General features: G+C 43.8%; 1 protein-coding gene across 5 annotated transcripts in view; it reads left to right on the top strand.

Moving 5' to 3' along the window:
* Window positions 1–27,268, top strand: part of CUX1 (cut like homeobox 1) — a 336,917-nt gene that overhangs the window by 73,270 nt on the left and 236,379 nt on the right. For all 5 annotated transcript variants that reach the window (XM_087815583.1, XM_087815584.1, XM_087815586.1 and 2 more), the window contains exon 2: window positions 849–959. In XM_087815583.1, the coding sequence (XP_087671709.1) occupies window positions 849–959 (111 nt within the window). The remainder of the gene's footprint in view (window positions 1–848; window positions 960–27,268) is intronic.

Below are 27,268 nucleotides of genomic sequence, written 5' to 3' on the forward strand. Positions count from 1 at the left end.
GCTGTAGGCTTATTTGAAACAAATCCTTTTGGTGGCTGCTCCCAGGATTTCTGAGGTTAGGGCTCTCTGTTGCTTTCAGTATCAGTTTGTCATGTATAGCAGAGCGCAGAACCCTAGCCTCTGACAGGTCCCACTCCTGGTGCCTCTTAGAGTCCCAGTGCAAGTAAAATAGTTTGAGAATAATCAATATGCCTCGTTTCTGAAAGTTTATACGGTATTGGACATCATTATTTGTGAAATTTGCCTTATAAAGGTCCCTCTTGAAAACAAGTAACATGTTAATTTTAATGGTCCTGGACATGATGTCTGCCTTATAGTAAGCCCTACAATAAATATTTGTTGAATGAAAGCAAATGAAGTATCATTGCAAAAGATCTCGGCGCACACTATTGAAGGACAGACAGACAGAGTGCCCTGATGAGAAGCACAGAGCAAATCAGAAGAACAGAGCACAGAGATGTGACAAGAAGAGACACTTGTTAAGAACAGAAATGAGTGACTCCAGGGAAGAATGGCATTTGGGCATTGGCCTGACTTTGGTTTTAGTAGAAAAAAAATATATCTGCATGTACTATTTTAGAAACAGTCATTTGTGAGGTGGCATCGATACACACATCAAAGCTGAGCGAGTTTGGTTTTCTCAAACCAGTGCTTGGGGCTGGATGGGAACCACGAGATTGTATCTGTTTCCCTGTCCACAGCCCCCAGGGCCACCTCTGCTGATGAGTTGACAGTCGCTAGAATGCTGGGGCTCTCCCCAGTGTTCTGGACAAATGCAAATATGATATCTGGTACAAACTACAATTACAATGTTGTCTTCCTCCTCCCCTTTTTTTTTCTCTTGACAGAGGGAACTCGATGCCACCGCAACAGTATTGGCAAACCGGCAAGATGAAAGTGAGCAGTCTAGAAAGCGGCTCATCGAACAGAGCCGGGAGTTCAAGAAGAACACTCCAGAGGTGAGGCAGCGTTTCGCCCAGGTCTCTTTGAAGGGGTCTCACTATCCTGGTACATAATCAGAAGATGTGCTGTAAGCATTTCATTTCTATCAGACAGACAATCTGCTGCCTTCTTTCGATTGCCCTCAGCCCCGTACCAGCATATTGCATTCTTCCACGCAGGCTGGAGAATGTGGGCGTTGATAGGTTGTCTGAGCAAATTAAAGCACGAGCTAATTCCAGATGTAGACACTGCAATCTGGGTCTGCGAGAATATGTGGCCAGGTGTGTGTGGCCAGGTCAGACCCTTAAGCCCAGCCTCTGGTCCCTGTATTTTGTGCCCACGCCACCCGAGTCCATGGAGAATCACTGAGTACAAGGATATAGTGGGCGGAGGGACTGCACGCATCCTAGGATGCATATGCCAATACTTCTTGTAAATCAGACATTTAGGCTGGTAAGGTCTTTTAAATGCTTCTGTTTCCTGAGATATGCTTTAAAGGGCACTGGAAATGTGCTCTTCATGTGCTCCTATTTTTTAACTTAATTTTTTGTAAGTTTGTGTTCAGAGGACAGTGTTTGGAGTAGTCAGGGCAGCATTTTCCTGGTCTGCTTTCTAGCTCCCTTTCCCTCAGTCCCTATCAATGGCTTCATAAGAAATAAACAGAGAGTTTCACAGACAATTGCACAGATGTGGGAAATGCTTTCCAGGGAGCTTCTGCCAGTTTGGCCCACGATGGTTCCCTTGCTGTGGGCTCTCCCAGTCTCCCTCATCCCCCCACTCGGGTGAGTGGACTGCAGCTGTCTGCAGCTTTGTCCCCAGCTCTCAGGCCTTCAGATTCTTTCATGGAGGAAGAAGGAACAGGCCTGGAAGAAAAGCTGCTTTCTGGGAGGAGTGCCTCTAACTTTTATAATATACCTCATTTATAATATGCAGAAATCCTGAAAAATGATGTGTAAATAGAATTTTTAAAAGTGGACTTGTTGTAAGTGTTCCAAAGGACATTGCTATTTAAGGGAGTGCTATTGTGAATCATTTGGGGAAACAAATAATTAACCCAATATTTTCAGAATAAATATATTGGGAGAGAACATGATAGCTCAGATGAAAGAAAGAGGGCTCTAGGGGCAGACCTACCTAAAGGTTTTGAATTTGAAACCCACTACTTACTCTCTCTACCCTACCCTGCCCAGTGTAGATCTGCCATATTTTATCAGACCAAAAATGCAGATCAGAGTAATTTGTGTCTGGAGGTTGCCACCCTCTGTGCAGTTTTGGGGGAGCCTCTCTTCTCCATGTTCCCCCTTGTACTGGGTAAAGACAGGAACAAAGAAAGGAACCAAGGACAGGACCCTCTGTTGCTTCCTCCTCTCAGGCTGCTTCAGGGTAGGCCTTCCTAGAGGGTCTAGCAGTGGGGTTTCCCAAGCTCTTGTCCTTGACTTTGATGGCCCGGCCAAGCTCTGCCATGTCTCTCTCTCAAGCCACTCTCAGCACTGTTCCAGTAAGCAGCTGTCATTGCCGTCCTGTGATCTTATTGTCCATCCCTTGGTGACTATATGTCCAGGAATGTCCATAGAAAATCTAAAAAGGAAGGTTAAGGCCATCCTTCTGAGGGGGTGAACAATTGTAAGTAAATCTAATCTGTCATACAAGTACTATGAGGAGGTTGAAGCAGAGAACTGGATTCTTAGATGTTCCCCTGGAGCCCCAGACAACTGTTAGCTGCTAACGGCCTGTTCCCAGTGAGGAGGAGCATGTTTCCCCCTGGCCACCTAAGCCTGTACTCAGCTCATAAATGTTGATTGGACTCAACTGGGTCCATTCCCTCCATTGACCTCTAAACAGGCCTCATTTTGCAGGAACTGGGGACCAGCTCACGTGGCTTGTGTTGAATCCCATGCCAGTTACTTGAAGAAACCCAGCCTTAAACTGCATTTTATCTCCTAATCCCAATAAATAGAAGAGGCTTAGAAGGAAGCAGCCTGGTTGGTAAATGCCACTTGGGGCACTTCTTTTCAAGGCACATTTTTAGATATTATCTTCTTTGCAGAAAGAGACCGAAAACTCTCCTAGAAGGGGATGGAAGTTGCCATCCTGCTTGTTTCTGGCCTCTGCCAGTTGGTTGAGGCTGATATCCACTCAAGGTTCTTCTACTGCAGTAAGGAGAGTCTTGCTGTAGCACAAATCTTCAGGAAGTGTGGAAGGGTGAAGGTGTTTGCAGGATCCTGCCCCTGCTCCTTCCTTTGCATTTTCCTGTCCCAGGTCTATCCTGTAAATCTGTGTGGGGTCCCTGTGGGAACCCTGAGGCGAGACCTGGTAGAGATGACAGTCAGGTTCACTTACGCCGCCAACCAGAATCTTGTCTTTGAAATTTTGAAGCCACTTAAAGCCATAGTGGGGGTGGGGGTGGGTAGCTGCAGCTGGGGTCCTCTGGGGCACACAGAGGAAGAAGAGTACATGGAGGGTGGTCTGGTGGTCAGTGTGGGGCTCTGGTGAGTACAGGGCCTGGGATCCAGAAGGGATATTGGATTGTCACTTTGTTTGAGGTTTCAGATCAGAGGAGCCCAACTTCTCTTTGACATCAGCCACTTCTCCTGACTCTGCCACTGGACAGATTATTAAACAAGGGAGGAAACAGATTACCACTTACTATAGAGGGAACATTCTAGAAAATGGACCTGTGAAAATGAAGGTTGCTTAGAACTTAGTTCTCAGGGATTAAAAAATTGGCTTGTTGGTAGGAAAGGCATCTCTTCATGTGGACACACATCCTCATGCCTCACGTGGTTGGCCAAGTGGGGACTGGGCCTTGATCCAGGGGGACCACCTGAGGCAGACCAGGGCCAGTGGTGTTCTTGCTGGTGCCAAACCAAGTGTGTTGATTCTCAGTGAAAAAGATGGCATCCCTCTTTGTTCTGGGTAAGAATAAAATGTCCTCCTAGCGTCTGTTGAATATCTAGTAAGTCTGATAATGCAGGAATAGGCACCAGGGTGAAGGCAGAAGTAAGTAAGGTTTTCTCTTGACAAGGGATTTGTATTTTCCTGGACTGGCCCTGCTCAAGAGCAACTGGGAAACCTCAAGTTCAAGGGACAGGTAGACTCTGACAGGAGGCCTCAGGGAAGGCCAGAGGAGTCTGACAGACTGGATCATCCCCCCCGGGACAAGCCACGGGAACACAGAGAGGCAGGCGCCAGAGTGGCCAGAGCCTGGAATATCATTTTTTTAGAATTTTTTGTTTCAGTTTTTTGTCAGATTAATACCTTTATAGTTAGTTGACATTATTGCTTATGTCTTTTTAAACTTAAAATTGTAGTTAATTTGAAGGAGATTTGCAAATAAAGTTTTATGCATTTCTTTGATTCAAAAAATGAGTTCCTTTCAAAGAAAAACTTTTAAATTTTAATTTTGTGACTAGACATTCATTTCCTATTGAATTAATAATTGGTAGTTGGACCTAAAAGACTACTGGGTTTTTCTAGGCTATTTCACTTTCCATATTAGTTTTGCAAGTGACTTACTGGCTATGGCCATTGGGCAAATTACTTAACCTCCCAAAGTCTCAGATTCATCATCTATAAAAAGTGTAATGACAGGGCCCAACTCACAGGATTGATAGGTGTGTGTGTGGAGGGCCCTGCACAGGCCTGGCACCTGGTATCCAGTACATGTTTGTTACTAGTATTAACTTAGAACATGTAGTATGTAGCATGTGAGGTGCAGCTGATTTCTGCTCCTCAAAGCTCATTCAGGAAACTTTAAAAAAACATGCACAACAAATACAGGTAGTTTCAGCCCAAAGTGTTCCAAAAGTAGGTTTGTAATGAGAGTTTATCATTTTACAAGTACCTTTTGAATACCTTCCCTTTGCCAGACAGTTTGGCCCTGGAGGTAAAATCCTGTGCCTTTTCTTAAAAAGTTTGTCTTCTACCATGCACCGCGTGCTCACTGCTAGGATGGTATAACTGGAATCTTCTGCATGCAGACCTTTCCCCAGAAACACTCGCATAACCATGGTGGGAAGGGTTCCAGCCACATGCACCTCAGTAGCTCTTACAGTAGGTACACAGGACTGCTTTTTAAGCCTTGCTTCTCAACCTTTGAAATATTGGTGAACATTAAGGACCCGCTCCCCTGAGAAACATGTTTGCATACAGCTTCTCTTGGACTCTGAAAACCATCTGGACCCCTGGCTTAGAGCATAGCTCTGGGTACACATTGGCAGTCTCGGCATGCCACTCTGGGAACATCCTATGTCACTCCTTGATCTTCCTCCCAGTTGTGCCCAGGGTAAGATGGGTGGAAGAAGGGGCAGGGGAGAGATCACTGCCAAGGTCCTGACCTCCAGACTGGGCACTGTGGTGAAGGAACTGGGCCACCCCCTATGTGATGAGGACCACGCAGGCTGGCAGTAGGCACAGACACCTCTGCATTGGATGAAACTTTCCTATTGCCGAAGGCTGGTGAAGAACAAGGCCAGGCAAGTGGCAGTGTGTGCAGGGGAAGGGGAGGCAGTAGCTTTCTCAAGGGCTGGTGGAGGTAGAACTGTGTGCAGTGCAGGTCAGTCCCCCTGCCTTCTGCTTTTCTGTTGGCTTTGATCGGAGATCTGAGGCACAGGCAGGCCAGGATTACCTTTGATGCCCCACATGGCATCTGTATTGATAAAGCTGACTGCAGATTGGATCAGTGGGGACATAGAAGCATGCAGGCGCCAATCCCAGAAACCCCCAGGGCACTGGGCCAACTCCTCACTCCTGGAAACTGAGTTATTTCCCATTGGGGACTACAAAAGGGACAGCAGTAGGGGTTCATTATTCTGCCTAGGAGTTGCTTTTTTCTTGCTTTTCCATTTGGCTAATTGTTATGTTTGCCCCTCAGACCAAAGTTTGACTTGAGGTTCTCACAGCTACTACTCAGCCAGTCTGAGACTTGAACCCAGGCAGTATGGTCCCAGAGTCGATGCTCTTAACTGCTGGCCTCTGCTGCCTCCTTGAGAGGCCCAGAAGCTGAACAAATGCAGATGTGGCTCAGTGCAGTACAGGCCCTAAGGTGAGGTCACAGGATGTTTTCAGGGGAACAGTTCCAGCTCAACGGCCCATGCTCTTTGAATGAGATGCATGACTATCAGAAGAAAAGTTTTCAGTGTTGGACTTGATTCCAGAAAGAACACAGAGATGTTTTTTGTTTTGTTACAATTATTTTCCATAAGGGTAGAATCATCCTTTTGGGGGGAACGAGAGGACGAGAACCACAGACCTAAGATTCAGAGATTTTTATCATAAAACCATCCTCAGGGTTCATTTTTGTCCTTTCTCTGTGTCCAGCTCCTACCCTAGAATGCATCTCAGTCTCTGACTTTGCAAGGTTCATCTATTTTCCTATAGAAGGGGCCACATCTCTTCTGAAAGATTTAAAAGTGAGCTGCAATTCTGGAGTTCTTATTGGTCATTTTTCTCCACTGATGTATTTTTGTCTAAACATGTCTTGCTCTGGAGTAGACACCTGGTCTACTGTGCTTACATTCCAGATATGTTTTTTCTATGTCTGTCCTGCCCAAATGCATATGGCTTTTTTCCATGTCACCATCTCTTGGCTTCTGCCATCATCAGTAGAACAGCCCCAGCCCTGACCATTTGGGGCACAGCTCCCTGGGGTCAGCACTGGAACTGACCACCCCTTCCCAGGGCAGGTGGCCCTGGGCCTGACGCCAGTCACAGCCTCACAGCCCCGCCTCCTGGATCGACATGCCTGACTCTGACAGCGAATATTCTTTTTACTGCTGACATAACTGCCTGTTCTCTGGCGTTCATTTCCTGAGTGCCAGAATCTTAATTTGCTCTTTCTGTCGCAGGCTAGAATGTTTTTCTGAGTTTTACATTCTTGGGAAACTGTTATAAAAAATTCAGGAGTCGCCTTGAGATATGACTTGGAAAGAAATCTTGCGCCATCATTGAAATGAACTCAATTTGTGGATTCCTTCTGGACTCCGGCAGGTGGGGGGCGAGTGTGAGTGTCTTCTTTAGGAGAGCCACAGTCATCTTTTTACTGATCAGGGTGGACTATTTCTGAGTAAGATAAGAAATCATGTGTCCCAACACTGTCTCCTTCCCATGTAAGTCACCTATACCCCTTTTGCTGATGTAAGGAGGACAGAAGGATTCGGGAAGATGCTGCAAAGTGTCAACTCCTTTTTCACTCCCTGTGAGAAAAGGAGTCAGCAGGCTGGGGGAGGGAGGGGGGAGTAATATATAGTTGTGGCCCAGGCCCAAATACATTTAGTCACTGCCTCTACAGCCTTTATATAGACACTGCAGGGAGTGACTCAGCCTGGAAAAAGAGAGTCACTTAAAAATAAAGTCGAAACTCAAATGGACATGTCCTGCACAGGCTGCCTTGAGACAGTGTGGCTGGGGCTTGGTTAGAAGCCTGGGGGGTGTCTTTGCCCTGCAGGACCCTGCTGGAGTCCCTGGTGAGTCAGGTAGGTAAGGTGAGGACGATTATTCCAGCTGCATCATGGAACTAGAGTGAGGATTAAGGAGCTTACATATAATTCCCTATGCTTTCTAAGCTTGAAAACAGGGTTCAGACATTTTAGCTACAACTGGACACGTTTGTATGTAGAGTAGTAACTGAACTCCTCTCAACTTTTATCTTGTTTTAAACAAATTGACAGATTATGGAAGCCTGTATGGCTCTCCAGTTTACCACTCAGCTTTTGCTTTTGCTTCCATCCTCATAAGAATCTAAAATCAATGTACACAAAAGACTAAAAATGAAAGCATAATGTTCCTTGTATCTCATTGGACACTCAAACAGGTTCATTGAAACCCATAGCACTGACTTGACAAATTGAGACTTTTAAAGAGGAGAGCAAACCAGATATGTCCCTATGGACATGGAACCTTTAGGAAGGGCAGTGATGGGAGGGAGGCCTACAAGCTTAGAAGACTGGGGGTACAGGGTGGACACCAGCTAGGAATATGAACATCCCCCATCATCCAACAAATTGCTCGTGTTGGGGGGGTTGTCCAGGAATCTAGCCACAGCACCTCAGCTAAATCTGCAGCTCTGGTACAGTTCCTTTCTCCCACTTGTGAAAGGTAAGGACCAGCGGCAGCAGCTGTTCCTTCATTGTGTTTTATTTTGTGTGTTTTTTAAAATATATTTTTATTGATTTCAGAGATAGCGAGCGAGAGAGAAACATCAGTGAGAGAGATTCATTGATTGGGTGCCTCCTACACCCCCCCGCCCCCCCGGGGGATCAAGCCCACAACCTAGGCATGTGCCCTGATTTGGAATCGAACCTGGATCTCCTGGGTCATAGGTCGATGCTCAACCGCTGAGCCACACTGGCTGGGCTCCATTGTGTTTTTATTTAGCCTTGGACCTTGAATACCATGGATACTTTATGATGACTGTAGTATGAAAGGTCTATTATATTTACAGCATGCATTTAGAAATCTTTTAGAATTTTTTAAAAATGTAAATTATATCATCGTAAGATTTGTTTCTCAAACAGGCAGATAAAAAAATAAAACTTTATTTGACAAATAAATTTTATCCTATTTTTCATTAAATAAAAAGAATTCAAGAAATGCCTTTCTTTAGCAGTTCTTCAAAAATTTAAACATGTCCACTCCTAGGTACATATCCAAAAGAACAAAAAGTAAAACAACCCAGTTGTCGATCAGTGGATGAATTGATAAACAAAATGTGACCTATCCATACGATGGGGTATTATTCAGCTATGAAAAAGAATGAAGCACTGATACATGCTACAACGTGGATGAACTTTGAAAACATTATGCCAAGTGAAAGAAACCAGACACAAAAAGACCACGTATTATCTGATTCCATATCTATGAAATGTCTGGAATCTATAGAGACAGAAAGTAGACTAGTGGGTGCCGGGGCAGGGATGAGAAATAGGGAGTGACTACTAATGCTTTTGGGGTTTCTTTTGGGGATAATAAGAATGTTCTGGAATTAGTACGTTGTGATGGTTGCACAAATGCCTCTCTTTTTTGGGGGTGTGGGAAATCCCTCCCCAGGTTTTTTATGCAGTTGTTCTCTTAGATTCTGAAGAAAATCCCCATAGAAAAGTATTGTGTGAATTTACATTTTGGCAGTAACAACTTAGTGTTAAAAAGGCTACTCCAGTATTTGGCCAAATTATAAAGCCCAAATAATCAACTTGGATGTTAATCATTCTAGAATTACCCACCGTTAAGTTATAATAAGATTTTAACTAGAAAAAGTTTAAAAATTAAAAGTAAACTTTTAACTGTTACCAATTAAACTCTTTAAGCCAGTTTATCAACCCAAGAGGTTATTTTCTGATTTCTTTTGGGTCCCTAGGAGAGAAAACCTGCCTCCAGTGTGATGGAGTAATGAATAGAACTCAAACCTGATTCAGCCCCAAGTCAGTAAGTGGCTGGTGGCCACATTATCCCCCCACATTCCAGAAAGACCCTGCAGCATGCTCTCAGGGCATCACGGAGGCCTGTGGAGCAGAGAAATTCGCTCAGGCTTTGGCAAACAGAGCCAATTCCTAGCTCCATGGCTCACTAACTTTGGGACAGAAACTTAACCTCAGTTCCATTACCTGCAAAACTGTAGTCTGCCTACTTCAAAGAGTCATGGCGAGGAGTGGATGAGATTCCTGAAAGGTAAATATCCAGTCCTGGGCCAGGAATGGAGTGGATAGCTAGTAAGTGGTGACATGGATGTTAGGGCTGAGTGACCTTGAGCAAGGTCACTAAGCATTCTGAGAGTTGGGCCCTGTATATATAGAAATAAGCAGAACCAATAATGAATGCCCCAGCTACTAGGCATGGGAAATGAATTTATATGCACAGAGCATATAGTAGGTGCTCAATAAACACTTTTCTTTCTGTATTTTTTCCTCCCTTCCTTCTACAAGTAGTTCTGCACCCTTTCCAGGGGTCAGGGACAATTTGAGATGCTGAGATCAGCAGGCACTGAGAGAAAAGGTTCCAGTTTTCATAGAGAGGCAGACAGGCAGTGAGTGACCAAGTAAACAAATGACGTGAAATAATTTCAGATGGTGATAAGAACTAAAACAGGACAGTATGGCAGTGAGTGGGTGTGGATGGGTGGAGGTTTTCAGGAAGTTAGAGGAAGTTTTTTGAATCAAAGAATGGAAAATGCCCCTTTGCACACCCTCCGCCATTGATGCATTTAACAGGTTATTTGTTTAGCACTGGGGCCCCTAAAATGTCTTTCCACTAAGGCCTGCTTATCTTTGTTTGCTGTTATCACCCAGTTACTTTCAGGCATCAGAACCAGTCCCTCTACTTTCTAAGACCAGGGACACTGCTTAATTTGGACATTGGGAAGTTTAGTTAAGGAACATTTGAGTTGGAGGGAGACCTTATTAAAAAGTGAATTCTTAGGCAATCTCTCAGTTTCTGTGTTCCTTGCCACAGGAATCGGTCAGAACTCTGTGTAGAGCCCTGACCTAGGGACAGCAGGGTAGCCTCTGGAGCCCCCAGGCCACACTTTCTTCCTGTGAGTGCTGAAAGGCAATCTGTCCAAACTCACTGACATGTCGATAGGACCGGCGTTCCCTTTCCTTCCTGAGCCCTTGTGTCGCTTCCTTCGTGTGCCTAGCAGCTTTTAAAGGGCTATTTTAAGTATAACAGACAAAGTATTTGAGAGTTTAATAACTGTGAAAAGGAAAGACTGTAATTAGATTGGTGTGGTGTGTAAGTTTAGTCAAGACCATGTTGAGTTGTATAATCTCTCTGATCCTCCATTTTCTCATCCAGGAAATGGGAGTGATGACAACTATTTTGGAGTTACTGTGACTCAGACAAAATGTTGTAGAATAACCGTGATGAATAGTAGAAGCTCAATAAATGGCACGTTGTGTGTATGTTATTAATATCCCGTCTTTTGAAAGGAGAAATTGTGTTCACGAATGGATTTCAAAGCTACAAAAGAACACTAACCTTTTAAAAATGCTCTCAAAGCATTGAGTAGAGCAGTAGGTCTATAAACTATAAACCTAGTTTCTACTGCACACTTGAATAGAGTCAGTAAAGTAAAAACGTGTTCCTTCCATGAGTCTAGATGGTCATTTCTCTCCCTTTGCATTAGCTTTACTGTTTGTAGAGGGCAAATATTTGTCACTGGACTCTCTTTGGAAGGTATTCTTTGAGAGTAGCCAATAACTTACCTTTCTGGTCAGTAACCTCAACGGCAGTGCCTTTTGAATGGAGAATGTCATGCTGTGTAGGATGTAATAATAACTTGGGTATAGGAAGAAGCTCACAGCGTCTTCTCAGAAATTACCCTTGCAAAGTATAATGGCTAAGTGTGAAAGGCATAAAATTTGGTTGAAATTTTGGTGAACTGTTACTTACTAATATTTGAGTACTTACTAAGAGCCAAGCATTATGCTAAGTGTCTTGCAAACATTTCACTGCCCCTCGCAGTTACCCTAGGAGGTGGGTATCATTAGTGTCACATGACAGAGTCTTAATCACCTGCCTACTAGGCAGACAGGCTCCCACAAACCAGTCCATAACCACTGTACCAAACTGTAGCTTCCAGAAGATAATTTTTATTGATTTAATTGTAAGTGGTTTCTCTTCTCTTCATTAAAAAAAAATAATTTTGAGTATTGCTTTGAAGTGGTGTGCATTTAAGGGATTTTATGTGTTGGGGATGCATTTGGTGGGAGTATACCCAGGGAAGAGCAGTTAGGCTAAAATCTGACATTTGCTTGGGAATGCTGGTTAACTTATGGGAATTATTATACCCAAAGCCTAGGAAAATCTCCCCTTCAATTTTGAGATTATGTTAGTCAAGAAGAGACAGTGGGGTGACAAGTCCCACTTATCCTGAGATTTGTTGACTTAGGCTTTTCTTTTTTTGGCCAGGGACCTGGGGGTGGGGTTGGGGGTGGGTTAATCATTTAACATTGATTATTGACTAATGTTGGTTCTCGATTTTTTATTAATATTGGTTTTTGGTTTTAACTTGCAAATGTGAATTGCATAAAAAGTAAGTTTATAAGGAGCATTATGTGCCTGTCATGCAGAGTATAGTAATTTTGTTTGTGGCCCAGTATTTTAGCAGGAAGACATATACCTGGTATAGTTGATATAATTAAAGGAGTATTATATTGGGAATCAGGAAACTTGGATTTCTGTTCTGGCTCTGCCACTGATTGGATTTGAGATTTGAGCAAGACAAGTCACCATTGTTGTGTGATTTGAGAAAGGAGGTGGTGATGCAGTGCTGTCTGGCTGAGAACCGAGGGCTGTGGAGCTTGGCCCTCTCCTTCTGCAGGCTCTCTCTGAGTCATCCTCCCTATAGACCCAAGATGCAGGTGTTGCCCTTTCTTCTTAGTTGGCCTCACCTACTTGATCTCTTGGGTTTTTCTATTCAGAATTCATTCTACGTACAGCAAACAGTCACGGTGTTCCCATTGTGTGTGGGACAGGGTGTACCAGGGCAACTCTGTGTTGAGGGCTCTGGTCACTGCAGGGACACAGTAGTAACAGCTAATAACAACAGCTGACCCTTATTGAGCACTTACTGTGTGCCAAGCATTGTTCTACACACTTTAATGTATTGGCTAGTTTAACACTCACTGGATGCCTATGAAATAGGTATACAGTATTTAGCTCCATTTTAAAGAGACGGAAACTGAGGTCAGAGAGGCGGAGGGAGTACCCTAGGATGTTACAGCCAATGACCAGTGGTACTGGCTGGAGGTGTCAAATCTAGGCCCAACAGCTGCAGATCTGTGCCAGAGTGGCTCTATGGGGAGTACTTACTGAGTTCTGGTGGCCACCGTCCAGGCTCACAGAGCCTGCTTCTGCCCCAGAGGGGTCTGGCCACATGCAGACACCCTCCCTGCCTATCTCTCCGGCAGACAGACTTTCCATGCATTCAGGGGAGAGAACAGTCTGGATTACTTTTCAAGGGGCCAACTTACATCCTGAGCAACTTCCAGCTGCAGGATCCCATCTTGGTGTTTCCCTGCTTTACATTTGAAAGGTCACCATTTTAGTTCAGAAGGCCAGTTGGAGCCCCAATATGGCCCCATATTTATTCATTCATTTACTGAGTCTATACTGGGGACACTTTAAAGAGGGCTGGCTGTGATCAGGTATCCTGAGGTTGGACGGTTGACAACAGTTCAGCTTTTTGGGGGGTCTCCAGCGTTGGGGGGCTACGTTGTTGACACCTCCCACACTGCCTTCCCTACTGTGCCACCAGAATGTTGCATTTGTAAGGTGTGGGACACATTTCAGCCCTAAAAAAGTTTTGCGTCAGATAGACCCTATTCTTGTTCTAGGGAGTGGTGGCTCAGGCAGAGATACTCAGAAGGTTCAACCACCTCTCCCTCCCCTGAGTCCCACTCAAGGGCCTCCCTCACACAGGATTTTACCTGCAGTAGTTATTTTATACTTGAAGCCGTGCAACTGGGGTTAATTTTATAAATATGAAATTATTTCTAGCATTCTGAAAAGTACAGAAAACAAAAGATATTCATGTCCTTCATGATGATGAAGTAGATGTTAACATTTTACCCATTTGCTTTTGATGCCTCTTTTTTCAAATAGAAATAAAAGGTTACAGCAAAAAACCTACTTTCATGCCTCCCCCCTCCCTTCTTCCTCAAATGTGAACCCCATTCTAAAAACTGATTGTAATTTCCCTGTGCTTTTTTGCACTCAGAACAATGTTTATGCATTCATAAACAATAGATATTGTTTTAGATATGCATGTATTTTACTATTTATACAAATGGCTTCGTGTAAATGTATCTGACTGCGTATGTATATCCTTTGACGTCTTGTCTTTTTCACGCAGAGTACCTTTTAGAGATGTAGCTGAGTTTGTATGTGCATCTAGCTTATTCATTTAAGCTGGGACACACTTTTCCACTGTGTGCATGAACCACAGAAGATGTATGTATTGCCCTATTGAGATGGCAAGTGGGTTTTTGGTTGTTGATATTTTATTATTACACGTGTCCTGGGGAGTGGGCTCAGGAGTTCCCTGGGGTGTTCACCCAGAAGTTCAGTCTCTGGTCACAGCTGCACCAGGACGGTGCTGCCAAGTCTTTGCTCTCCAGGGCAGTAGCATGCTCTTATCCGCCACCGGCTGGCCAGCTCCTAGTACCTGTTCTGGCTACATCCTTGCTGATTTTTGCTCTATTTTCTTATTTCTAATGTGCGTGAACATTCTTTTGTACAAAGATGGGTTCGTACAGTTTCCTTTTTTGTGTCTTAACTGCTTATATCCATTGCCCATTTTCCTGCTGGGCTGTTTTGCTGTTTTCTTACCAATTTGTAGGAAATTTGAATATTCTGAATCTGGATCCTTTGTGCGAGTGTAGTTGCTCATAACTCCTCCCAGGCTGTGGCCTGTTGTTTCACTATATTTACAGCATCAATTGTCACTTGGAAGATTTTAATTTTAATGCAGGTGAAATTTGCCGATTTTCAAGATAAAGTTTTATATTTTTAATTTAATCTTATCTCAGAAATTGTCCCTATGCTCACGTCACAAAGACAATCTCTTGTGCTTTCTTGCAGTAGTTTTTTGGTTTTGCTTTTCATATTATGCCTGTAATGCTCCTGTGTGGGTGGTGAGGATCCAGTTTATCTTTGTCCATTGAGAGCCTTTCATCCCCAAACCATTTGTTGTCCAGTTCACCTTTCTCCAGTGAGTTGCCTTCAGTACCTCTGTCAGGTACTATGCCCCCTTCTAGGTTCCTGGTCCATCCTCATCGCCTGCTTGTTTGTTCCTGCACCAACCCCACACTGTTTTGGTGATTATTACTATATAATTGTCATAATTCTTTTCATATCATTATTAAGTCTTGATTTCTGGTAGTGGAAGGCCCCTACCCTCATTGCTCTTCAAAATTATCTACACTGTTCTTTCATATGTCTTTTAGAATAATTTATTTGGTTTCATTTTAAAAATTCTATTGGGGTTTTTATTGGAATTTTATTGAATTTGTAGGTTAATATAGAGAGACTTTATAAAGTGTTTAGAGTTTTGATGGAGTTATTTTAGATCTTATTCTTGGATGAATTTCATTCCATGTATGACTCCAGGGATCCATGAAAACTACACACTCTTAACTTACTCTAGCTTGCTGTGTGGATACAAAATAGTCAAAATTGAAGGATTGATCATTGTAGTCTGGAGCCAGGCATAAAAATAAACCCCACACTGTTATCATAGGTGGCTGTGATTAAGATCAGGGGAAAGGTCGGCTGTGGGCCTCCTAACATTGACAGTTTCCTTCAGAAGATTAAGTGGTTCTTCATTTTTGGCCTAGGTCATCAGTAGCTTAAAGCCATTACTGTCTATTGGCTGTTTGGTTTGTCTGAAATATGGAGCTGGTCTCAGCCTATTTCCCTGGGGTCAGGTGTGTTCACATAATCAAAGTGCCAGGAACCCATATCGTGTGTGTGTGTGTGTGTGTGTGTGTGTGTACACAAATTAGCCTTCTGGGGAAGAATGCACAGTGCCAGAAGTGTTGTTTTGTGCCTTTGCACTTTAAAATGTGTGTTCTTTCTTTCTTTTTTTTTCTTTTTCTTTTTTGTGTTTATTTTTGTTTAAAATATTACAGATGTCCCTTTTTCTCCCCAATGACCCATTTCACCCCTTCCCATGCCCCTCCCCAGTCCCTCTCCCCACCATTGTCCGTGTCCTTGGGTTGTGCATATATGCGTATGAATTCTTTGGTTACTCTCTCCCCCTCCACCCACCCTCTGTCCCTGTGAGATTCTTCAGTCTGACCTATGCTTTCATGTCATTGAATCATTTCTGTCCATCAGTTTATTAAGTTCTTTAGATTCCACGTATAAGTGAGATCATGTGATGTTTGTCTTTCTCTGCCTGGCTTATTTTGCTTAGCATAATATTCCCCAGGTCCATCCATACTGTCCCAGAGGGTACGAGGTCCTTCTTCTGTGTGTTCTTTCTTAGTAGAGTGTTTTCAAGCTTATTTTTAAGGTGGGCTTGTCCAGGCACACAGTTCCTTGTGCTTTTGTAAGTGACCACCGGTGAGGCTGTCTGCCATTGGCAATAGAAAGAAAAAGAAAGATTCCTTTTCTGTTGATGTGTGTGCAGGGATTTTCTTCAGCCCAATGCAGTTCCCATGACCTATTCAAAGAAGGGTGATAGCTTCTGTTTCCTTTAATTAAAAGTTGATGACAAGGATATTTTTATTTATTTTGTTTATATATAAACAACCCGTGAAACATTTCATATATATTTAAATGATTGCTTTGCCCTGGGTAAAGACCAAAACTACTGCTTCCAACAGTGATACCCTCACCCGCCCCAATCCCACCCCCAAATAAAATGACCTTTGAATAGGGATGATGGGATTCAAACAAAAACTATGATCTGGGCAGGGTGGGCAGATAAGGTGAAGAATAGAACTTATGGTTTAACTCTTTTTGCTGCTATAAGATACGGGAAATATTTGTATTTCTTTCAAAGCCATTTGTACTTGAAACTAGATTAAATGTTTTAATCTGGTGTATTATTGATTATAACTGTGGGAAATGAGTTCCATGGAAATCCTTCTTAAGTAAATGAACTGATATGTTAGAACCAGAAGAGTGGAGAGTAATTTTTATTTTAAAATTCTTTTCGCATTAGCACATCTGCAGTGTTGAGGAATATATGGAAAATTGAAATAGTGCTTCTATCCTGCCGTGTCTCCAGCACGTCAATAAATCACCTTTTTTTCCTTTTAAAATGTCTGGCCTTGTAATTTATGTTTGCATAACCCATTACTAAATTCATAGTAGGTGTTTTAGTTGGCAGGCATTAGTCCAGGGGTTCTGAGGATCTTTAAAAAAAGTACAGAGCCTTTGTTAGTATTTATGTTTAAGTGGGTATTTTCCTTTAAGAAAATAATGAATTGGATTTTTAAAATAGAATTTGGAGCTGGCTGTTTACCTTTTTCTTAAGCAAACAATATTAAATCTATATTTCCACATTATCAATTGTCATGGATTTTTTAATAGACTTTATGGTTTTCCTTTTTTAAATTAAAATCAGAAGAAATTATTTTGATGATAAGATCATACTAATTTCTGTATGATTTTCAGTAGGTTTCATGTTGCATAGAAAATAAAATCTGTTTTAGTAATGTTTGATTTTGTAAATGCAGTTGACTGTTTCAGTTATAAAGTAAAGATGAATATATTCATTTACTGACAACAGTATTTGGTGCTTGAACAGAAATAGAAATGTTCAGGGTTAGTCTACATGTTTGTGGCTTACCTTTGAGACTTTCTAATTTTTAACCAGACATTTAAAAATAATCATGTCTTCCAGCCTAAGTTAGGAAAATTTTTAGAGTTTTACTTTGAAATTATGAAAACAACAAAAAAGTTACTTCTGTTTTGTGTTGTAAAATTTTTAAGTGATTTTTATAGTAGTTAGAAAGCTGGAAGGGCCGTTTACGGTTTCTGAAGAAGTTCGCTTTATTCGATCATCATCCTCCCTTCTCTTTCTTCAGCCCTGTCAGCTGGTTAATAATGTTTTCAATATAAAACATGTACCTCAGCTCATTGAAATCACAGTAGCCAATCAGAAGAGGACTTGTGTCTCCCCCAGGGAGCTTTAATATATTTATCAGGAAGTCTGTAGCCTCCTCAGTCGCTTTGTGAACTAGAATGCATGTTATTGTTCAAAGGATACTGATATGTTTAAAAATTCAGAATCTAACATGTCCAAACTGTGATCTCAAAGTCCAGTTGTACTGTACAAGTTTGACAAGCTCTCTGACTTCCTCCCACTTAAGTTAGGGATTAAAAGAAACAACGGTTTTGTTTTGTTTTAGTTTATTTTAAAAACACAGCTAATTTGACATTTTTAAAGTGCCTATTTGCATTATAATATTTCATTATCAGAGATGTTTATTCTGTTACATTGCTCTGACAACCTTCTATATTAACAGAATAATTTCTCTTAAGTTCAAAAGGTACCTCTTCTATTCCTCATTTATTTCTGGAAACTTTGGGGTATTATTCTCTCTTCCTGGTGAGGGGTAGGATTTTAAGAATCAGACTTTTAAAAACTCAACTTCCAGACCTGAGCCTCTCTTGACTCTTACAAGAACCATGGAAGTAGATCACAGAAGTGGTATCGCAGCTTTCAGAAGCCAGGAACCACATTTCATGGCTTTCGGTGACGTTTTCTTCCCCCTCCATCCTCCCTGGAGTTGGTGGCCCTGTAGTCATGAGCCTTGTGGCTGCGTCCCAGAAAGCGTTTCCACTAAGGGAAGGTGCTGTGCCAGAAGCTGGAAGAAAGGAAGGAGGTGTTTATCGTCCCGAAGATGTCTTCCAACTTTTATTATTAACTCCCTTCCAAAATAAACTTTCAGGTTTGTTTCAAGTCACTTCTGGCCAAAGTGCAGTTGGGTTTGCCGTGTGTTCTAGGAGTAGAGGCAAAAACAGCATCACCCTGGGCAAGGGGCAGACAGAGATTGTTCACTTAGTGAGTGACAGCTGTGGGACAGTTTGGACTTGAGAAGCATGAATGACAGGCTCATCTCAGTGAACTTTTCACAGTTACGGGCTGTACAGCTTTCTGGGGCCTAGTCCCTCTGAGAGTCACTGGGGTACCCAGAGCTCCCCTGGGGCACTCATGGCACAGTAGGAGATTGGTAAGGAAATAGTGTTTTGAGAAAGAGTAGTAAATGACAAAATGGAGAGGGCAGTGCCCAGTGGCTACCTAGAACAAAGAGAAGGGGCTCTGCGGAAGATGCAGGAGCCCTGAGCTGGCCTGGAGCCAGGGAGGGGCTTTCACCCGGAGTGGACAGTCTACCAGGGTAGGTTGGGGCTGACATAGTGGTGAGGCTCAGGCCCCTGCTGCAGAGGTGGAGAGCAAGGCCAAGGAACTTGGACTTTAGTCTGCCTAAGGCCCTGCCAGGTGACCACAGGGTGAGCTCTTAGGGATGACCTGGCCTGGTTTACAACTTGCTTAGTTGGTGCTGCATGCTGTGGTATGGAGCAGGTATGTTCTGGGACAAAGGCAGAGCCAGAATGACTGGGCCCTGCTAGAGGGGACTTCGTGAGAATAAGCGAGCCGTGATTATGTCATAGTTACTCAACAGACACCTGCTGTCCACCTTCTCTGGGTGAGGTGCTATTCTACACCCTGAGGACACAGCAGGGCACAGAAGAGCAAAAACCCATGCCCCCTTGGTGCTTACATTCGAATGGAAGAGACCCAGCAAACCAGAAGATAAGAACAAGTTCCAGGGGATGCGGGCCTGGAATTCTGATCCCGGAACTGGGGAAGTAGAGACATGAAAATGCTCGGCTGAGGACAGGAAAGAGACAGGGTGGTAGCCAGAGAAGGACAAGGTTTAAGAGAGCAGTTCCCCTCCTGAAGGGGGACCTTCCCCCAGCCCCAGCCCATAGTGACCACCGATCTGTTTTTTGTTCCCATAGTTTTGCATTTTCCAGAATGCCATATGGATCATAAAGCTTTTGAGTCTGGCTTTTTTCCTTTAGCACAATGCGTTTAAAATTCACCATGCTGTTGTGTGTATCAGTAGTTCCTCCCTTTTTGGTGCCAAGTAGAGTTCCCTTGTCTGGATGTACCCAGTGGAAAGAGATTTGCAAAGCTGGTCGGGCTGCACTTATCTCAGGATCCCCAATATCCAGTCCCCCTGGACTTAAAAGCTGCACACTGCCCAATACCCTTAGTTTAATAGGGAGGCTGGCAAGTTTGCTTTCCATTTTTACCAGGAATGATCATGTGTAGAGCCCTACCATTTCTCCTCTGTTTGCATTGCCTACTCACCCTCCTTCGGATTGTGAGTGGTCTTCCTTGAAGGAGAGGTTAGGTTAGTATTGGTAAAGTTGACTGATTTCTGGTCCTGTGTCCCAAAAGGAAGAAAGATTTGAGTAGTTGGGAACGAGCTTGCCCAGAGACACACAAAGACACTCTTCCTGAAGATTTCAGGGCCCCCTCCCAATGGTGAGGCTTGGAGGCGGTGCCTCTGAGCACACAGGTGTGGCCAGATGGAAAGTTGTAGTCTCTTAGCGACTTGGGTAGCAGCACTAGAGTGAACCAGGCGGCTCACTCCCTTTGTTCTTTGAATTGTAGATGCCTTTCTAGTATTTCCTTATATTGTTATTTAATACCTCTGCCCTGGAACTCTCCTGTGAATGTGCTTTCTCCTCCTTAGGCTGTGAGCTCTGGGAAGATAGGAGCATACCTGGGATCCTCCTTAATTCTGCTTGGAGTTGATTGGTCCATTGATTGAATGCTGTGCTGCAGATGAACGCTGAGCTAGAAATATGCTGTCACAGTTGGGGCTGAGGTGGGCAGCCTTAGCAATCAGTAGCCCACACTGTCACATTCTTCAGGAGAAAACAAAGGCCCAGAGAGGGACACTGACTAGTACAGTATCACACGGGACACATGGAAAGGGTCTGCTTTCTCCAAAGTCAACAGCTCTGCATGTCTCATCTTCTTGCTATAAATTTGAAAGTCAGAAGGAAAAGGGCAGCATGCTGAGCTTCCTTGAGACAGGTGGCTCTTTTAAAGCTGGGGCTTATTGCCAATCTGACCTTGTTTCCATGGAAGCAGCCAGCAGGGCAGCTTGTTCCTGTCAACCTGAGGCCTGGTGGAGCCTCAGCCCCCAGCAGGCTCCTCGCCAACTCTCTCGGAGGAGGGAGGACCTGGGAGCCCTGCTAGAGTTCTCTCCTGCTTACTACTTGCTACAGGAGTTCAATTTTAAGGGAAAGTCAGTGAGTTGCTAGTCCCAGCCTACACTTTCCCCCAAATTTGCCTAGGGGTGGCCTTTGGCACTACACTGGGTTTCTCTGCTTAGTAGTGGGGTACCCCTGTAGACTCTATGGCTTTCCTCACTGTCCCTGGAGAACCTTAAAGATGAAAATAGAAAAAATACCTAGCATCTCTGTTTTGTACCGCAAGTTAACTCTTCAAAAAAAAACTATCTCAGTGGAATCTATTCCTTGAAATTAATTTCAAGCTACTGGATCTTCTCTTTGCTGAGATTGCAGTTCGGCAGTTTCAGTTTGATAACCCAGTGGTGAGAGTAGACTTGTCTCCTCTCTTGTCTGGTAGTTTTAATGTTTTGGCATTCTTGAACTTGGTCTGCTTCATTTCATGCTGGATCACAGCTCAGTAATGAAGGCTTTATTATATTAACTAGTCAACAGATACATTCTTTGAAGAATTCTGAGTTTTTAATTACTCCACTTAAGCCTTTGGACACGTTGGTTTTGAGGGGCATTTTGCATTGGTAAATTCCACAGTTAATTACAAACCTTAAAAGACTAGAAAAGGCTGAGAACAACTTGTTAAATCACAGACGAGGGAAAGGTCCCCAACCCCCATCCCTTCCCCCTCCTCCTGTTTTTCAGTCCTTTGGGTTGTTGTTGGTGTAAGTGCAGTTTTATCAGACATGCCAGCACACATTGTTTCCCAGGTCTGTTTCTGCACTAGTTTGGGTAGAAACATATCCAACTTCTGTTCCAGTAGGTGGGGGAAAATGCTTAAATCCTAGAAGCACGCTCACCTACCTTTTTAGGGTATTGCAGGTTTAGCTTGAGGGTTGGAGGACTTCCAAAAAAGCATGACTAAGGGAGAAAAAGGCTACTCCCAAAAGCGAACAGGGTGGAGTATCCCAGCCAGGACAGGAAAATTCCCAGCAGGGAAACTGCATGTCTGTAACACAGACATATTGGGTCATAGATTTGCTTTCACAGAATAAGTGAAACGGAACAAGTTTTTTGATTTCTCATTCCAAAAGGCCTAGTTTCTTCAGGTGTGTCTCTCGGTCTCAACTTGTATTCAGTATTATTTCAAAGGATTTTCACTTAAGACAGTGTCTACTCCAAACCAAAAAGCTGGCTGGAAAAGGGAGACATTCTGTCTCCCAATCACCCTGCCAACCACTCGTCTTAGAGCAGCATCTTTCCCTAAACATCCTGGCCACCTGGCTTTTCTTTCCCCTGCTGCTGTTTCTCCTTTGCCCATTAGCAGCCCGACAACAATGTGCCCATGGCTCTCTGAGAGCCAACATGTGTTGTGTGTTTTGTGTGACTTTGGAGAAACACCGACATGGATTCAGATCTTGCCTCCACTGGCTGCTGGTCAGTCACTTAACTTCTCTGCACCTCATTCAACTGGGATGGGAATCTGCCCTTCTTTGAATGGCTGTGATTAAATAATGGAGCCCATTTCCATGCTCATTGTAGCTTAGCACTCTGCACACACGTGTTTTGTCAATGTTACTCTCCTTCCCAGCCTGGTAAATGCTTATATACTGAGTTGCAGAAAAATGAACAATTCATCTAACTCTGAGCATGTAGGTAGGTGGTTTGCTACACACGTATGGTTGAACTCAGTCTGTCTTTGGACACCTTTTGGCTCAGTTTTAGTGTTTTCTCTCAACTTGGCTCTTTTCAGTATTATGTGTAGTCAGGATCCAGAGTGAGGAGCCAGGCTCAGAGATACTGGGAGCAAAAGGTGCAGTGAGGTCAGAGGTAGGGCGGGAACAATGTTCCTTAATAGTATGAAATCCTTTTTTTAAGGCAGTGATTAGATTTGTGGGCACCTTTTGGCTTTTGGAGGTTCATATTATAATTTTGGTCACTGCCATATACACAGCATAATGCCTGCTACATAGGCATTCAATAAATATTGTTAAATAAATGAAAAAGTAACTTATGAAAATGTTGTTGTTGCATTTGCACAGAGGCAGACCTAATTGCAACTCTGTTGATTATATCTTTGTCGCACTTATTCTTGTGCTGTCCTGAGTGATATATAAAATCTGTCTGCAGATAGCATCACTTGTAGAGCACACTTTTACCTTTTCAAAATGGAAAAAAAAAGCTTTGTTTGTTTTCTCATTATTAAAATAATATGGGTTGTAAAACATTTAATAAAAGAAGAAACAGAAAGTCACTTGAAAATTTGAAAAATGTTAACCACTGTAAACAGTTTTACAATAGCATTTCTGATATCTTTATATACTTAAATGCATATATAGGCTCAGTTCTGTTCAATAATATTGAAAAGCGTCTGCCATGTACTAGGGACTTTGGGATCATACCACATACATCCCCTTTTGTGAGCTTGTATATCAGGGACATCTGCCAGTCAGTCTCTACTGGCCTGGCCTGTACTTTTCATTACTGTATAGTATGCCAGTGTTTGGCCTGCCCTGGTGCATTTAGCCAATCTTTTCTTGATGGAAGTTTAGGTTGCTTGTTATTTTAAGTAAACCATGTTTAGTCAAACAGCACAACAACTTGAGCCATGCACAGGTTCTTGCCAAACCATCCATTAGGGCCATGACTCAGGAAAGAAAACTAGTTTTTTCATTAGTTACTAGGCTCAGCTATTCCCATGTGTGAAAGCAGGTAAATGACTTGTCAGAGGTATGGAAGGGACCCCTGTTCCCACTTCCCAGTCCCTCCACTGTGGCTCTTTCCAGAAAGGGGTGCTGTGGGCAGTGGGGGCAACCATGCCAGAGTCCTGTGTGTTAGAGGATAGAGTGGGATGAGGCCCACAAAGCCCACTGGTCTGCAGCTCCAGCTTTTCATCAGCTAGCATGATGGAAACAAAACTAGGAGGATGTTGCTAAGTTGATAGGATGGCATCACCTGTAAGCGATGTGCCTCGGCAGTCTCAGAGTTACTAAATGCTGGATGTGACAGTCCCAGCACCCCAGGAATATGGGTGCTCTGGGCAGACGGCCCCCATGGAGCCAAAGAGAGTGACTGCCTGTCACTCTGAGGAGCAATCTGTTCTGCCCAGACTTGCCTCTATTTTCCAGTGGCAGCCAGTGAACTCCCAGTGAAACCAATGACCTGGTCCACCCCTCTCACTCCACAGATGAGGGAAATGGGACCTGCTCTCGGTTGCAGTTCAGAGAGTTATCACAACGACTCTGGTAGCTGGTCCTGGATCTTTCCACCAAGCTCCCACTAATAGGGTGGTGTTTCCATATCTCCCCTGCCTTGCCATTTGTCATACATTGTCTCTCTGTTGGTGATTCTGTTTTGTTTTTAATAAAACCCGGTGCCTCTTGGTTGGTGCTTTTACTCCTCAAGGGTCCCACTAGCCTCTAGCAGACACCTTGGCCTACCCAGAGAGCAGGTGGCCATGTCCAGGTTGCACCTGGGAGAGCCAGAGTCCCACGTTTCCACGTTGGCGCAGACTATGCCCACACTCTTGCCTGCCAGATATGAGATAAGAGAGCCTCTTTTCTGGAGTAAGGTGCTGTGGTTTGGCCTGGGGCAGAGCATGTGGGTCAGGGTCAGCCCTGCTGCTTCTGATACCCAGAATTGAGACTAAGCACCATGAGAAAACAAGAGAGCATTGCACTTTTCACAAAGTGCTGTCACTCCTGGGCCCACCCCCACCCCCTGAGCCCACTTTGGGACTTCACAGTTGCCCATAGATTAATGAATCTGTGACAAGTACCAGGTGTATACTGGGAGTGAGGTCTTCATGGGATCTCTTGAACACACAGGGCAGAGCCTCTGAAGGCCTTGGACCGCAGCCCACTCCAGCCCAGGCTGGGCCTCGATGCAGGGTATGTTTGCTTTCAACACATCCACTATCATTTAGATATGAAGCATAGCATGGCTGAAACCATTCAGTGGAATTTGGAGTTCATTGTCAGGAAAATAAAACAGTTGTTAATATTTAAATTCTGAGTAAATGCCCTCTCTGTTGCACTTCTTAAATTATATGTAGGAGTTCATTTGTTGCTATTTAAAATTGTACAGGACTCACAGAAAACCTCTTTTTGGAGTATCCTCTCTGTGCTAGGTATTTTGCTCAGGGTTGGGGTACGGGGAATGGCCTTGCCTCATAGAGTTAATGTCCTATGTGGGAGTGGACTCCCTGGGGGCTACAGGTGCCGAAGGGAGGAGCTGGATGGTGGCAGAAGCAGGGGTAGAATCCAGGATTCTGAACTCTGTGCTTTGGGCCAGAGAGAGGAGCTGAAGGTGCTGGCCTGGGTCAGGCTCAGGGAGGTCAGCGTGTCCAAGCACCCTGTTTCTGTGATCCAGAACCGCCTTTGCATAGGAGAATGGTTCTGACTGCGGTATTGCCTTTTTTCCTTCCCTTCACTTATGGGTCTGAGCGACAAGAAGAGTATTGGCTCTGTCACCCGAGACTGGGACTCTGGGAACACCAGAGGCAAAGGACTTGGTTTGGGAGTCAAGATGAGACATTTACTTACTTAAAGAATGAGTTCTAGATGTTTCCCCATGCGTCTATGGCCAGGGGATAGGGCTTAGAGGAAGGCAAACTGGAATTGTGTGTTTGGAAGGGGATGGCATAGGAGGCCCTAGACGAAGCCCGTGGTTGGGGACTGGGGAGGTGCTGGCACTCTCTAGCATGAAGTGTAGACTGGAGACCAGAGACCAGCTGTGAAGTGGCTGATGGGAGTTCTCTGAGGACGGAGTTGCTTAGGAAGAGGAGAGTTTCAAGAAGACTTGCAGTGGTGCCAGTGCTGCAGCAGCGAATGTTAGATTTAGAGTTTTGAGAACCCTGGGGGGTGGGGAGTGAGGCCAGACATCAGTGCAGAGGGGCAGGTTAAGGGAGGATCACTCACTTATTGAACACCAAAGCCAAGGGCTTGCTAGACCTATTGCATGTGATCCCCCATGGTTATCTGAGGTAGATCCTGATGTCTTAACTTTAGAGATGGGGAAAACCAAAAGAGTTTGCCCAGGGCCCTCAGCTAGGCCCTCAGACTTGGTTAGTCTGACCCCAACGTTGGTGCCCACCCCACTGACGAAGGTGGGGCAAGTGTCACCCAAGAAGCAGAGCCCTGGACCAGTCTCTCCACAGGCTTGGTGGTGAACAGAAGAAGATGCAGAGCAAAGGGAACCTCGAAAGCATTGGGATCTGTTGTCCTCGTTTGCAGTTGGGGGGATGGTACTAGTGGGGGAAGGAAGATGGAAGCAGGTCTGAAGAGCAAGAAAGCAGTGACTGGCCAGCCTGTATTTTAAAATATTCGGCTGACAGATTTAAAACTTGACTAACTTCACTCCAAAATAATTTTACTATCCCAGGAATGACTCCAAGCTTGAATATTTTTTCTGTAAATCTATAAGTTAGTGCTTTACACAAACCCATTTGTTTCTTAACGAAAGTTGCTGCTCAGTATGGGACGTGCTGATTATCAGCTAGGCAGAGACTTAGACACGGGAGTGGAAAGAATTCAACCTTAAATTCGAAAGTACACAATAAAACCTCTAAAAGAAAAAGCCTACAGTGAAATAATTGTCTCAGTCTGTGGATAGAGCTAATTTGGGGAGAATCATGATTTTGATTTCTGGAATATTATTAAAGGAAACTTTTCAAGCAGTAAATGAAGTATTTTTGGATGTAGATTAAGATGACTTACTTAGCTGTTACATCGACAACATGGAAAGTATGAAGATAAATTTTGGGTTAGCAAGGGCACCTCCAAAAAGTTTGGCTTCTGCAGGTTGTTGACCCTTAGCAATAAAATGTATTTTCTTAGGGCCACTGCTTAAGAAGTTGAGAATAATGTTTTCTGTACAAGATCTGTAGCCAAACGTTCATATTTTGCCTCGTCTGCAGAGAGACCTGAGCTGAGTTTTATCTCTGCGTCTTTTTGCTAAGTGTTCCCGCTCTATTAACAGAGCTATAATTAACTCACAGGATGCCAGGCAGCCAGATTCGGCCAGGCGCCAAGAAATCAGCCCCAATTACTATATTCACATTGTCAGTAATGCCCACTTCACAGCTTCTGCTAATTTAAAATGGCAAGTTCCAACTTTCCATAGTAAAATTACCATTTTTGTACTATTCCATTACATGGTGATATTTGTCCATTATTTTGGCTATGTAAACTTGGTATTATAATGACAATTAGTTGTTGAGCATTTTCTAAAATGATTTGCAGTTACATCTCTTAAATGGAAACTCTTGTCTGCTATGTTGGAGTAGGCAGTACATTCCCTCTGTGCCCTAGATACTGCTGTAGGAATCAGCTTCTCATAGGGGAATAAAAAGCCTTGGGCTTTTATAATAAAGATGAGCATTTAAAACAAGGGGTGGCCTTTGAATGTTGTCTGTTTTGTAGGTTTTCAGTGTTAGAGTTGTCTGATCTCTGTTATAATAGAGGCATGTCCCTGCCCCTCTGTCTCCCTGAGATCCCTTGGGGCTGGTGCTCCGGTTGTTTTGCTGGGCCTACTCGTCCCTGCACTGTACCAACCCAACCACCGGGGTCCCATCTGTGCCCTAGACAAAGGTGGGCGGGGTGCACAGTGTCTC

This window comes from Miniopterus natalensis, chromosome 3 (assembly GCF_054644295.1).
Source record: "Miniopterus natalensis isolate mMinNat1 chromosome 3, mMinNat1.hap1, whole genome shotgun sequence".
Lineage (NCBI taxonomy): Eukaryota > Metazoa > Chordata > Mammalia > Chiroptera > Miniopteridae > Miniopterus > Miniopterus natalensis.